The following is a 15,640-nucleotide window of genomic DNA, read 5'->3' on the forward strand; positions in this document are numbered from 1 at the left end:
CATTAACATACTAACATGTAGTTTCTGTACAAAAAACACCAAATCTGCTTGGATTTGTTATGGTGTGTGTCCCATATTATTTACAAAGTAATAGTTTTAGGCCAATAACACAAACAGTCACGTTTTTAAAAGTGATTTATCTCATTCTGAGGCAGTTACTGCGAGCTGCACTCATTTTGTGCACTAATGTTCTGGGGTTTACTGCCTGTGAAGATGAAGCCACCTCCTGTGTTTTGATTATAAAGCTATAGACAATGGAACTTAACAACACGACTCTACTCATGGTCTCTCGCCATGCTGCGGCGCGGGTCGCTGCAGCTGCTGCTGTCGAACACGCGCATGAACTCCCAGAGACTCTGCTTCCACGTATGTGGCTGCAGGGCATCGTGGGGCTCAGTGGGAGCGCTGGCCACTCGCAGTAAGAAGCCCGGTCTTTCTGCTGCCTGGAGCCGTGTGCCTGAAGTCACGTAATTCAGTCGGACACTTCGAAATGGACTCTAAATCTGAATGTGTGAGTGATTTTTCAGGTTTGTGTGGTACTAATGCCTTTTTCTCTTCTGCACCCTGACTTCACATCTGTCTCCAGCTGTGTTATGTAACCTAATGTAATAATGTGTCCCCACTGTGAGATATGCTCTCATTACATTGTCTGACTGCAAATCATTAAATCTGATTTACCTTCATTTTATTTTACGGGGGCCTCCGAGACATTCAGTTTGCATTGCAGTCTAACTCCAAAGCCAAACAATGTGAGGTTTGGATAATAAATGAAAGTATGACAGTAGAATACCAACACTGTACCAAACCAACTGTGACTAAGCTACGTGCCAACATCAAGCCAATGATCTACTGTAGTGACTGCTACTGGCTGTATCGGGGCGGAGAACAGAAGACATCCTCTTAGATCGAAAGCTCCAGAGCCCTTTTCACATCCCTTCCTCAAAGAAGCTGCCTTTTGCTTTGAGGACAGCTTTCGCTCAGTCAGCCTGAAGTCACCTGATTGGTGGGTTTCCCAGCATCTCCAGAGGAATGCGTTCTTGGTGGATGCTTTTTGTTCACTTTCTTTTCAACCCCATCCTCAGTTATCTCAGTTGGATTAGATTGTTGTCATTCCTTAAGTTCCCCGACACGAGCAAACCTCCTCTTCGTGCTCGTCTCAGTGGCAGATGCTCAAATATGTAATCTGAGCTGCTGCACATGGCTGGTTTCTGAGGCTGCAGCTGAGCTCTTGGACCTCAGCTGTGCCACTTCATAGAGTTTCATGGTTTTGACATGGAGGTCCAGACTTTCCAGACAGACAGGCCTTTGTGTCCGACTGTAAAGTGACCACGGACCGTTTCATGTCCAGCTGTGATTTAAGAAGGAGACGGTGATGAAATCACCTGTCCTTGTGGCTACTTTAAGCTATTAGGTAAATCCATATTTATTCAGTTATCATTTTCATGTCTTAACTATTATTTTCACAATATTAAAAGCAAATATATTTGCTACTTGCTACAGTTACCTACAGTAACGTGAGACACAAGACATTTAAAGCTGTTCATCATTTACTGTACGTTGCCACATATTAAAAGTAGAATATGTCAACACACTTTCACCATGAGCCAAATGTGTCACCTCCCTCCAGACATCAAACACAATCTTTTTGCTCTGGGTAAAAGTTTGAACAAAAAACGACAAAATTTTTGTTTTGTCTGTTTTTTCTTAGCAGGAAACGTCTTACTTGTGCATTTCTTGAGCCCGGTCCCTTTCTTCACGGCGTGACGGCTGAGTTTGCAGTTGAAGTTGTTCTCCCAGAACTCAGCGAACCAGATATTCCGTCTGTTGTTTTCCAACGTTCGGCTGATGAAGTAACGATCAAACCCTAGACAGATCAATGGGTTCATTGTCAATGATACAGTGGGTGTAAACAACCGTGTTTACCAAAGTACAGCCTGTGAGTCAGGTCTCTGCTGTTCCCTCCGGTTAATTGACTGCATATGTTCAATTTAATTTCATGGTTTGAGTTGAAATTTTGTTGTTTGCTGATCAAATATTCGTCGTTAGACAAAACAACACAAACCACCTCCGTTCTGCTGCTCTGTTTCACATGAAACAAACCCCTCAGGCAGACGTGACGCATGACGGGCCCATCTGTACCTTTGATGGACTGGCGCTTGGGCAGGATGGTGACCGCCCCCTCCGCCATCTCCTCCTGGTACACGACTGGGGAGATCTTTGAGCCCCAGCTGTCGGAGCCCACCCAGATGAAATGGCCTGTCTGGTTGGCTTTTTTAGCCGCGTGCAGCAGCTTCCTGCGGAGGGACGAGACAGATGTTGTCGCGGATAAGGTCAGCGTCCAGACGAGCGCCGCTTTGATTTTGTTGTGCACGGCAGCGGGCGGAACCGCCGATCCGCCCGCTGCAGCCGCGTTCCATGCGCGGTACCTGATATCGTCCTCGTTGGCGAAAATGATGACGGCTCTGGCGTTGGGGTTCTCCCGCAGTCGCCGGATGACCTTGTCGAACTCTCCCGGCTTCGGCTCTCTGGGAATCTTCACTGACTGGGAGATGCACACGCCGCCTAAACACACACACAGGAAACACTGTATGAACAAACCGTAGAACTTTACAAATATATGTGACTCATTTTTTATAACAATGACCAGTTTCCAAGGCTTCTTCAGCAGAATGCGTCTCGGTTTGGCATTTTTGGGTGAAGGATGCTTTTTCAGGACACTGTGGATGTCATACAAAACAAAGGCACGTTGTACCAATTACTGTCATAGATGGAACTCAGTTTAGACTCAGGGAGGCTTAAATAAGTCTTTTCCCAAGTACTGTAACTTTATGATTAATTTCCCATTTCTGTTGACTGGACTCCTATCATTCTGTGGTTTTTCCGCCCTGGTACCCAGCACAATAAGCATATAGTTAAATCCGTCCACATACGTTACATCTGTCTAAAAAAGTTCTGGAGCTCTGCAGACCTTGTGTTAGTTAGAACAGTCTCATTCTCGCACAGCTGTCACCAAACCTCATTAAGTTTGAGAAGGTCAGACAGAATATGTGACCCGATCCTTGGACACGCAAAGACTTAAAACGTGGTCTGGAAATAAAAAAAAAAAAACTGCAACAGTCCTGCAGCGAGCGTCGCGTTGGGAGGTTGGTGACCGCGGGAATCAGCGCCTCCTCTTTAAATGCATCACATGCTCCAAATGTTCCCCTGTTCAGCGTGAAGCGTGCGGCGTTCTGTGGCCGCAGCCTAAACAATAAATCACAGGCAAGCGGAGATGATAATTCATTTTGTTCTTATACACTGCACCGCTGCTCTTTGAGTCTCGTTGTTTAAACACTGTTAGGCTTTATTTGTTCCGACAGCAGACACAAAGAACACACAAAATAAATTCCAGCAGCTGCACTAGTGCCACGATTAAGCTAAAATACCAGCAGCCCCATGAATTTTAGAAATATCTTATTATTCTGAATTTATTTCCTTTCCGACATCCACCACAGAGTTTGAAGTAGAAAGCATATTGCATGTTTATCCTAGAAGTAAACTCTGATATCCCTTAAAGTCGTGTCTTAATGCTTCAGATCATCCTTTAGTTTATGGTGGGCTGCTGCAGGCACAGTGAGTCCTCACTGCGATCGTGAGAGGAATTTATCACTTGGGCCGCTTGTGTGTGATGACCCACTTGTCCAGTTGAGTCAAACAGGCTCAATTCTCCGCCGTTTTTTGGTGTTTACATAAATGGATGACTTTAGATAAGTGGCAAACGTGCAAAGCCCGCCATCGCCCTGCAGTTCCTCACATGCCACAGCGGAGCACTGTCCCGGGGTTATTTTAACAATGTCGTCACCGGAATTAGAGGAAACTAATAGTGACAAATAGCCGCTGCAGTGTCAGGACAGCCACAGTCATGCAGTCCGTCTTCGCCACCGATGTTCAGCTGCTGTCTGATTTAGAATGAAATGCCCTCCAGACATAAAGAAACACTACACATGGAATCAAAGTAAACTCATAAACGTCCGGACTTAAATTTGGCCGAACGCTGGATTGTACCGCAACAAATGCGATTAGCTGATGGTGAGATTCAGCCTGTTAAGACAAGATGTGCTCATTTGGAGGCGGAAACGTGATTCTGGAACAAAGCCAGCTCCTTCTCGTGGCATCAGTCGATTTTCACTCAGCCATTGTTTTGCGAAGCTTTGCCGCTGCAGAGAGCGGTTGAACAAGGTAGGAACATATTCTGGAATGTATTTGGGGTCCTGCAATGCTTCCTGAATATTTCAGCTGCAACGGGATCGCAGCATAAAATACAACACGTATACAGTAGAATAGCAAACATGTATGAGGCGAATGAAAGTGAATGCTAATGTCTGCCAGATGTTATAACAGGTAGCTGGTCGCTAACGCTTGAGGAATCATTGGAATTCAGTGAAGTCAGCAGGAGCCTGGAGGCTGGAGGAGTGAGGCCAAATGACACATACAGTAGGAAAGCGCGTTTTGATGCATTGGCTCAATCTGAGCAAAGCAAAGGCTGCTGTTACAGTACAGCACCGTGTTGTTTCATTCAGCAGGAATGTCATCAATACACGCCAAAGTGCCTGTTCTGCTGACAGCCACACCGGCACCACAGCCCCCCTTTGTAGAACAGATGAGGTTGTGCTTGGGAGTAATGAGCTGCTCCTTTTTTCCCCACACTTCGCTTTGTTCCGTCGGTTTGACGCAGGTCCAGCTTTGTTTCGTGTGTAGAATTTTTTTTTTTTTTTTTGTGAACTGCATCCTGCGCTGATCCCTCTGAAGTTGTGTGTCAATCCCCGTCTCTGAGGCTGCGCTGATTGAGTCGTGAGGCCTTTTATGCAAAGTCTAAAACAAACATCAGCCGCTGAAGAGAAGGAGTAAAACTCGCTGAAGCCCTGACTTCCACATGAGCCCACGGAGGCTTCGTGTTGAACCCGGAGCGCTGCGTCGCTGCCTCTCCTCTGTGTTTCTCATCACTAACAGGCTTTCATGGAATAATTCAAGGTGGAAGCCGCTGTACCTTCTGCACAGGTCAGGCCCGGTGGCAGCACCTTGCAGCCGCCGCTCAAACACAGAGAGCTTTTAATTCAAACCGCAGCATTCCTGCTCTGAGCTCCAATCTGAATACATTATGTAAAGAGCTTTTTCCCTGACTAACGTTGTTCTCTAAAAATAAAAAGAACACAGATGTCCTTGTGCTGAAAACTCCAGTTCGAACCCACCGCTGATGGTTTGCTGCGGCATCGGTGTCAAACCACTCCAAGCAGCTCATGTGATGGAGGTTGTGACTCTGGTTTTCCTGCGTGACATCAGGCGTGACGTGAACTCCTCGTCGTCATTCTGACTCCAGGAGTGAACAAAATGCAAACTGCCGCGAAGTCAGGGAAGTTCACGGAGGAGTTCAGGTTCTGAACTGACAAGGTGTTCAAACGGGAGAAGCCGAATCCGCAGAAAATGTTTGATGCCGGAACTTTTTCCCTGCGACGGCTTCATCTTCCTGCTGCATTTACAATACAAAGACGGATCTTAGGCATGCGGTCGGACTGCTTCGCTTCAGGAGCTTGTTTTCATAGATATGTGAGGGGAATTGAAACACTCATCACTCAGGTTATTCCCTTTCCTTCCCAAGCGCGGCTTTAACTGTGGCTCCGACTCACCAGACGACATTAACGTCCAATAACAGCGCTTGTTTTTAAGTTCGATGGCCGTTTTTCCGCCCGTCGGCGCGGCCTGTTGTGTGCTTTAATCAGTTATGTCCATGTTCAATTAAAGCACGAAACACTACGATATTAGATCTCAGAACACAATCCTTTCTGCTCCACTGGGTTTCCTAATTGTACATCTTTCCTCCGTTATTTGTTCACAAGTGTCTAGTCTTTGGATCTGTGGAAGTTAATAATTAACACACAATTCAGCCTTTTGGCTGAAATACTCACATTTTATACAGTTGTTCTACAGAGTTTTACTTATCAGTTGTTGGTGGAAGAACACGTCCTAATAACTCTTTATTTGGCTGCCCTATAGATATTTACATGACTGCCTTAAAGAACCAGCAGGAAACACAAACGAGAAATCAATATAGATTAAGTCATATCTGCGGGGTCATGTTATTGGTCTATTTTTTTTTTTTGTTAGTTTTTATGGTGTCTATGAAACTAAACTTGGCAAGGTCTGAAATCAAGGGCCAAGAGACAAGCAATTACTTTTTGGTGCAAATCCAGACTTATGAAAAGATTCTGAAAATGTCATTGTATAGGTTCTGTGTTCCTGTTTAACAATCATCAATGCTTTCGTTTTTTTTGCAATTAAGTCTTTCTGCATATTAATGCTCAAATATGCTGATACATTTACAAGAAAGAAATGTAAAAGAAAGTTGAGTCAAAGTAGAGGCAAAACTAATCATAGTGAAGCATTTCATTTCTACTAATTTCTAAGTTTATTTGTACTTTATTGTAATGCATTTTCTTCTTTGTTCTCTTGTACGACAGCAGAGACTTGAGTGACTGTAGACGCTGAGGGGGTCCACGGTTCCCCTTGTTGGTCACACGGGTGCACAGAGCTGGTTAAATTAGTCACTATGTGCTGCTGCTGTCGCTCGTGAGATCGTGTTTTGATGGTTATTTTGAGGTTGGCGGCGTTTAAAGGGTTTCAAACAACTGATAAACAGCTCGGCGTCCACGCGGCGCTCTTCACAGCTTCCTGCTACACGAAGCGGAGCTGCTTTTACAGCTCATTATCGGACCATTTTGACTGTTAGTTAACTGCAGCTGTGGCGAGACGTGGAAATGAAACGTCTCCCGGGACGGTCCAGTAGAGAGGACGATCGGCTTCAGGCCTTTTCACAAGTCTGTGTGAAAACCGCAGAGGGCTGTCGACGCAGCAGACATTTTTTTTGCTGTTTTCTTCTTCTGTAATTTCCTTTTTTTTTAAATAAATACGTCTTCTTCCACTGAGAGGTCAACAAATTAAAACTCAAGTCCAAATGCGAAATTAGAAAAACAAATTTGTTTACACTTTTTTAAATTTAACTTTACCAAATAATTTAGAAGAAAATGCACTTTCTCGCAGAGGTCCATTTTTCTGACGCCGTCTCCTTGATATTTTTTTCATTCTGTGGCCTTCAGCAAACAATAACACGGTGCACTGCCTCCATTCACAGTAAACAGTTTGATAAATATGACCAGTTTCTGCACTTCAGTAGACGCTTCCTCTCTGTCCTCTCTGATACTGTCAGACACAGAAACACGTGCCCAACATCAGCAGCAGGTTTTTGACTGTATGAACTGAGAAAACAAGGGACCTGTGAGAGTCTTGGATTCCAGCCCTGTGAACAGAACCATTTCCTTTAACGCCTAACATCTAGTCGTGGCACAGTCAAAACCTGTCAGTGTTTAAAATTCTGACCTTTAGTCAGCATCGCCTCCATCAAGCTGATTACCTTAATGTTTTTAAACACCAGAGCAGCATGCCACTGTGAATCATCACTCAAACTTTCAGACTAGGTGGATGAAGGTGGTGTCTGCCATACCGCATTTAAATTAAAAATGGGAAATTAATTACAGAGCCAGTCAGTCTGCTTTTATGCCACATCGCCAGATGTATCCCATTAACAAATAGATTGACACAAGGCCTTTATTGCATGGCTGCATAATGTTCTGTTTTATTTTTCACCTCTCTTCAAATGCAAGGGCAGCGGTTTCAATTAAACCAATTGACTGCTGCCCGACCTTTCTCCCGTGACTACAGTCCACAGGCGCCTTAGGCAGAGCTAAATCCGCGCACTAAGCCCTAAGAATAGGAGTGCTTCAGACTGTGGCCCACCTAATTAATAACAAATAAGCCTAATTGTATGGGCGAGGTCTTCACATGAAGGAAGCCGGATCGCACCCAGGGGACGGCTGATTGGTGGGTAAAGTTTACGACTAGCTGGTGGACAGGTGCAGTTTACTGATGAGGAAGCAAAGAGATTAGACATTAAACTGCGGTATCAGTGGATAAAAAGCCCAGAAATGTTGTAAACGACTAAACAGACGAGTGTCTGTCGGCTTCATGCGCTATAACACAATATGTCACCCGTGATGTTCAGCTTGAGGAAATCCTCCCCTAAATGTGTTTATCTAATGCTGCAGCTTAAACTGATCATACAATTAAAACCTGCGCTAGGCCCTGAGATAATCCACATCATTCAGCTGTCACGTTTTTGCATCTTGCTCCATTTTAATTGTTGAAAGACGCCAGATGAGGCGCGAGCGCCTTCTGTCCGTCAGTCTGGGCCTCTGTTGTCGATAACCTTTGACCTCTGACGTGTAAAAGCGGCCGCCGCTTGCAGTAGCTTCCAAGGTGTTCATTAAAGTGCGCGTGCCATATGGACGAGGCTAACGAAGCACAGAGTCCCGCTGGGCGGAATGTGACTCTGCTGCTCCGCTCTGTGTTTCTGTGGACACGAGGTCATGTGGAGCAGTTGGCTGACAATGATTGGGTAATAGGTCTTCACAGGCCACCGCTGCTTTGTGAAGCTACTCTGCTGGATCACACGCGGCTCATTCACAATATTTCGCCACTTTCTGTCTTCAAACAGTGACAGTTTCTTTTAATTGGTGTGAAGTACTTGTCGACTGTTTCTGTTCGCCTATTTATATTAGCTTAATTTTTTACTGCCGCTACTGCGAGGAGGAAGGAACCTGCAACAGCTCAGAGAAAAAATGCTCCCATAAGAAAAACTCTACGCCGCCAGAAATGATCCGCAGCTGTTCTGGAGTATTTTTGAACGATAATTGACGTGCCACGAGCATAATTTCCCATCATTAGAGAGACCTGTTGCCTGGGAGCACAGGAGCTACCAAGGAAGAAAACCTAAGCCGTAAGCTTCCAGGCCTGAGAGATAACAGACCTGCAGAATCGCAACTGCAGAGATACGGGCGAAATATGCGGACAACAAACAGGCGCATTTTGCCCGCTCATTACGCCGGGTTGTATAAATCACATCAAGCGCTCTGTTTTACATAATGAATGCAGACCTGGAGGAATGCTTCCATAAAAACCCTGCAAAGTAAGGGCAACCTCCAGACTGATGTATGGGCACAAATGCTTTCAGAATGGCTGAATAATGTGCCCGGCCCCCTCCTCAACCAGCCTCGCCTCCGTATCGGCCTCGCCGCCCTTCGGAAGGAGTCGGCGGCCGCGCCGGAGGAATCGGACCGCGGCTGCAGGAGACGAACGACCCCTCGTCCGTTCGTCATCGCCTCCCCGCCAATTAAACGCTGACGAAACGCTGCGGTTAGAGCAGCTGCTTTCATCTTCTAATTGACTGATTGATTTGTCTGCTCCGTCACAACCACAGGACGCCTTTACGAGGCAGCGCCACCAGCGTTTCGTTTGATTTATAGAATGCAACCGTAGCCGTGCAGTGATGTTGAAACGGCTTTGTGAACTTGTGCTGTACAGTATGAACCCTGACTGGAAGAGAGCTGTTTGGTTCATTTTAAAGGCGGCAGCAAAAAAGGCAGAAATATGTATGTGCATTATGCTACTGTAAATTAAATGCATTTTTAATACAAAAAAAATACGTTGGGCAGCTGCTGCATTTAGAAAGGAATCCAGCCCCGAGGATGAGTCGGTGGTTAAGTATTGTTTCCAAGTCATTTCAGAGCTTTGTCCTCCCCTGAGATGACTGGTGCTTACTAAATATAAGATGCTAAGAATGTGTTTTCATTAGGGAGCTATTTGTTCCTGGTTCTGCTGTGGCGTGTGCAAAGCCTGTTTTTCACTCTTGTCTGCGTTGCCTAAAAGGCAATAAGGACGTTGATATTTTAATTTTTACAGAGGCATGTTCTCACTTTGTGAGACTGGACACAAAAATTAACTGATATAAACTTAATAAAGATATTAAATATCCTAAGCCTATAAAATTCTCCAGTATGGATTTGTGAAGTTTGCAATAGTGCAGCCCCACAATGAATTATTCAAACTTTCAGGCCAATAATATTAGAGGTGCTGTATGGTCTAAAATTGCACTACACTGTACGTTGGTAGAGTATAACCTCCACAATCCATGGCATTAGCTTTAGCCTTGTGGCTAACACACTGATACAGTGACTGTAAATGACACGCATGTCTTTTTATTTGCTGTCAGTGCAATACTGAGAAGAAAGAATATGAAGAGTATATTTCAACACACAATTCAAGCAGCTGCTTGATTGAATAATCTGATTTTCACACCAAATCAACAACAACTAATTAATTCCTTCAGAGTGGGAGCGAAACCTCGCTGTGCAGACTTGATCCACTGTTCACCTTGTCTGTTACTGTACAGTATGTTTGGATTTGCACATTCGCAATGCATGCATACTTGGAAAACCTGTTAAATGTGCCAGCAGGAAAAGCAGCAGGAAACACAGTAGCCGCCCAAAGCCCACAAAGCGTTTTGGCAGCTCCCTCCCTCCAGCATGAACAGATTTACAGAGATCATGCCAGCAACAGAAAGAAACGCACAAGATCCACAGTCAGACTCTGAGTGAATGTTATGTGAAATGCCTTCTCACATTGCCTCCAATTTTATCTCACTGTAGGTTTGCTGAAACATATTTAGCTTTTAACATACTGTATTTAAATATTTTACACAGTGCTGTTATAACTAATACAGATCTACCAGAGTGTGTTCAACAGGACCAACACAGCAGACAACAGACATCACAAGAGAAGAGGAGAAAAGCTTTCACTTCTACTGTACAACATAATCTGACACATGGTGAACTTGTGTACTGGAAATAAAAAGTCAAACAACTCAAATACCAAACCAATTAAAAACACTGGTAATCACAATTAGGAATTTGTTACACAACCTTCTAACACATTTTTTTGTGTTACACTCAGTGAGTGATCTCACTATACATGACTGACACTAAATGTTATGCTGGTGATGATAATATATTAGTTTTGTGCACATGTCTGTGTTTAATTTGGATAATTTCGGCATCCCCTCATACGGTAATTAGGATAAATGAGGAATAATTGGCATCATTTAGTCGTTCCTACCATCAGCGCGTCACAGTTTTGTACACAGACATCACGAAACTGTGACGCTCAAGAAAACAAAACTGTGCACTACACACTTATTTCCGCATGCAGGAAAAATATCTGTCAAGTGCACGAGAACTGTTCTGCATCAAAGAGGCAAGATGAAACGAATTCAGAGCGACAGTGATACGATTTCCCCCTGAAATCACACGCACCAAGATTTCCTTTTCAAATGCAACACTCTAGATTTGAACATTTCAAACATCTTTCATTTTCCCAAAAATTTCCCTAAGTGTTAAGAATGTTGGAGACCTTGAGACCTTCAGTTTATGATAAATAATACAGTAGAAGTGTTCTACTAGTCATAATGATGGCCAGATTCCTTTTAATTTCATGCAAAACCACTTTTGCATATTTTATATTACATTTCATATGCTTTGACAGGGATTCATTAAAGAGTGTAAACAACACTTTGCAGCGTTTGCACACATGAATTTTTGATGTTTTTATGTGCTGGTTTGTTTTTTTTAGCATCAGAAAAAAAAAAAACAAGGTGCATGCCAGACGCCCCGGCTGTAGGTTAATGCAGCCTTTTGACTTTAGAGGCTGTAAACTAATGTGGTGTAAAACATGTTCAGTCCAAGTGTAATTATAACCTGCATTATCATAATAATGGTAGTAACCACAAAAACATCTTGGCCTGTCTTCGTAGCTAAACGTGGCCCAGTGCCATTAGTTCAGCCCCCATCAGCCTAAACTGGGAAACTTCTATGTGTTCGCTAACCTCCAGGCTACAGCTGTTCCTTATTTAATTTATTTTTTAATGCACGCCAGCACATTAGCGAGCGCCCTCAGCGAGAAATGCCTCACATTTAGCTTACAGACACAATTCCACTCTTTCCTATGGTACAAACAATATGAATAATGTCAGATAATAATGAAAGTTTAATTTGCTGCTGGCCTCGGGGCTTCCTGCTGGAAGATGCGATGTTCTCCTGAAGACATCATATATCAGCCACTCAGCTAGCCCAGTTCATTTTCATATTAGCATGCAAAACGTAGTAAATATCCCAGAATGATGACTGAAGGCAAACTGTGTATGAGCGTTGTACTTGAAGATAATTTGGATTAGCAAATATGCAAATGAGCTAATATGCAAAATGCATTTAAATGTGTTCTACTTCAATATTGGTTTATTTGAAAGTCCACCTTATTAATTAAGGCAGCACTAATGTCTGGCCATAACAGTAATCTTGGTCAAATTTACAGTAGCATAAGTCTACAAACACTTGAATATGAATTGATGAATATTTATTGGTCTGAATTCAACTATACAGTAGGATAAAGAAAGCATCCCATGATTAGCATGCAGGCGCAGATATTATCCCTCCACTGAAACACTTGAGCATCTGACACTGATGCGTCCTTTATCTTTCCAGACATGTCAACCAATTCTGTGGGGAATTCACAGCGGAGCGCTCACACTGCTCATTTCCCAGTACTTCATTCGAAGAAGGAGGAGGACGAACACAACCATGAACACAACACAAATAACATACGACGTCGCTTCGATGTGCAAAGACAAAAACGTGTGCCTGAAAACATCCACGAGGCTTCAAACGCGTTGAATGACGCGACGATAGAAGGTTTTCAGGAACATGTGTACGTAGATGCATAAACACACTCTTACAGACTGAAAGGCCCATTAACGGCCTCAACCAAGTTGCTGGTTTTAGCCAATATAACATGAACCAACATACTGTTGATATGAACGACGAAATGTTTAATGTGTTCAGGTATCAACATAAAAACAGGTCTAAAGCAGCAGCCTGGCGCTGTTGTAAACACCCGCCTCAGACCCTTACATCATCATGCTGCCTCAGGTTCTGCAGATTTACTGAAGTCTCCGACAAGGCGATGCAGATTTACTTCAGAACAAAGATGACATTGAAAAGGGGGAGACCGACAGGAGGATCAGCGCAGTACCTTCGGCGTCAGAGCACTTCAGAGCTCTGGGTCCATCTGGGTAATCCTTGATCTAATTCCCAGGCTACGGAGCGCACTTTGTTAAGCGGGGCTACAGTTTCAGGTGTGCGGCTCAGTGCAGGGGGACGTGTGTGCTAAAGTGGGCTAATCCCATGGCCTTGGTGCTGCACCTTGAAGGCAGCATCATTTAAACGGAGTGGAGGCTGAAGAACAGGGACCCACAGTAAGACGGATGAGGCCGGGCCTGCACAGTCAGACGCATTCGTCAGCTGACATGCTCATGGATCAGCTGAGGTGATAATTACCGCGTTGCTCGATTGTTCTCAAATTCCTCCATTATTCAGGCAAAGGTTTATGTCACTGCTTTTGGCCTGTGCTTGTGGATCTGAAAACATTTTTAATCATATCTTCCCCTGTGCTAATCACAAGCCATAGGATCCTCTCACCGCGAGCGCGAAAGCGGCAGACCTTCGTGTCATCCATCTGCCAGCGTTCAACTTTTATTTGACAGCGGGGAAAATGATTTGTTCATATTCTTGACTCCGCGGTGATGTGTGACTGCGCAGAGCCTCAATCTTTCTGTGGAGACGTTCCAGCTGCCGTGAGGAGCGCTGTCTGATGTAGGACGCGCCGGTGGTCCCTTTTTTTTTTGTCTGACTACCGCAGGAAGAGGCGGAGCCTGCTGGTGGAAGCGCTTCGCGCCTGGCGGCTGTGCGTTGCGTGACGGATGCCGATGTCAGCGGCGAACAGGTGGCCGGACTTCTTAAAATTCATGGAAACGACTGAACTGCAGCGAGGACGACGGCGGAATGAAGTGAATTCGACTACGTTCCTTTTTCGTAGCTCTCAAACCTTGACCCATTCTGAATAATCTGTATATCGGCGGAGTAATTGATGCCATTCATTACTTGGCTTTGGGGGGGGGGGGGGTCCCAGGGTGAGTGGCGGTAGGCAGACCATAGCTGAGAGCAACTCACGCGGCCATGATGGATGGGAGGCGGAGGCTGCAGAGATGCTGGAGTGCTGGTTGCCTAAATGCAAGTGAGTGTCGCTGTATTTGCCAGCTTGGGGCCGAGCCATTAATAAACCTTGCAAATGATGATAGCTGTTGTATCGATTCCAGTTTGCACCCTCTATTCCACCAGCCCCCTCCCGCTCTGCCTCGGTAAACACAGGCATCCAAACTGTTGACCCAGACTGTCTCCACCATTGATCAGGCCGCCGATGTTGGGACGCCACATTCTCTGTGTTTGCGCGGCGCCTTTATCCATCCGCACAGAACGCGGATCAATACAAGGCGGAAAAATGGAAGCGTGAGATTGAAACTTGCAGATTTATCCGCGGAGAACGTTCCGCCGCGTTCTTTTGCAGCGACGCGACGCGGGGAACGCTTCAAAGCGGGCTCGCGCGCGGCGTGATTGTGGTACGGCAACGACAGGGGTTTCATTTTGATCACTTCTTTATCTGACAGACAAAACAGCGAATGTGTAATGAAACTCCAGAGTTGCAGCAACTCACACGCTGGCTGATCAAACAATTGTTTCTCTGCATTCTGCAAACACTTCCCTTTTCCTTCCAGCCTTCAAATCCGATCCTGCTTTGTCTCACCCACACGCCCCCCTCCCCCCTCCGCTCCCTCTCCCCGTTTCAACCGACTGCTAAGCGCCTTGTCATTTGTAATGGAAATGACTCGCCCTGAGTCACTGTGACATTATGTCAAAATTTTTATCCCGTGATTCCTGCCAGACTCAATCAGACTCGCTCTAGTCCTCGTTCAGAATCAAACCAGAGAAACCCTTGACTTGAACCTGAACGCCGGCCACTGTTTCCTTAAGAAAGTTACCATCGTCGCTACATAAGTTTGAAAGCTGCCAGGAAAAAAAAAAACTGGAAGAGCTGCCTCCTCCAATGGCTGCACAGAGGACAGACCTTTGTGGCAGCTCCTCAGCTTTTGGCCGATGGACTGAGTCGCTGTTTTATTTGGCTGCACCCTTTTAAATTTGGGTTAAATGGGTGAAAGCACCAAATCAGAAAAGCCTGAGGAACTACTGAAGACGTCTGAACGGCTGGTTGGTCAGAAATACAAACCATACAAACACATTAATCAGCGCATTGTGGAACATAAATCCCCAAAGTGTGCGCTTGTGCTCAAAGAAGATGTTTTTTTTAAGCAATCGCTTTGAGGAAAATCCTTCCCAATGCGCATGAGTGCATGACAGAAGCAGTCCTTTCAGCTAAAGCTAATGATTTTGGTCAAGAATAACTATAATACCACTGACATTGCCTTCAATCAAGCCTTGCCCGGGCATTTTCCAGATTTCATCAGGACAAATGGGACAATTGGAATCCTATTTGTGTCTGACTGTGCCGCCTATTACCGTATGGAAATGTTGTTCAGAATCCAGCTTCATTGTTGCTTATTTATTTTGGCTAAATCAAATTCAGCTTCCGCCATCAAGGTTCTTTCAGCACACTGTGCATGGAGATTGCTTGTCCCAAACAGTCAGTGGTTATTCATGCCAATGTTTTCCATCTTCTAAGACTCTGAAGCCCCCTGATTTCGCCGCCGTCTCCCCCGCCTCGCTGCAAAAAGGCTCCTCCACCGCCGCTGTCACACAGGACCGGCGCGGGC

General features: G+C 45.0%; 1 protein-coding gene across 3 annotated transcripts in view; it reads right to left on the minus strand.

Moving 5' to 3' along the window:
* LOC114855543 (metabotropic glutamate receptor 4) overlaps positions 1–15,640 on the minus strand; it is a 107,429-nt gene that overhangs the window by 23,877 nt on the left and 67,912 nt on the right. For all 3 annotated transcript variants that reach the window (XM_029150780.3, XM_055509304.1, XM_055509303.1), the window contains exons 4-6: positions 2,427–2,562; positions 2,140–2,294; positions 1,724–1,864 (exon numbers count right to left, since the gene is read on the minus strand). In XM_029150780.3, coding sequence (XP_029006613.1) covers positions 1,724–1,864; positions 2,140–2,294; positions 2,427–2,562 — 432 coding nt within the window. The remainder of the gene's footprint in view (positions 1–1,723; positions 1,865–2,139; positions 2,295–2,426; positions 2,563–15,640) is intronic.

Source organism: Betta splendens, chromosome 5 (genome assembly GCF_900634795.4).
Source record: "Betta splendens chromosome 5, fBetSpl5.4, whole genome shotgun sequence".
Classification (NCBI taxonomy): Eukaryota; Metazoa; Chordata; class Actinopteri; order Anabantiformes; family Osphronemidae; genus Betta; species Betta splendens.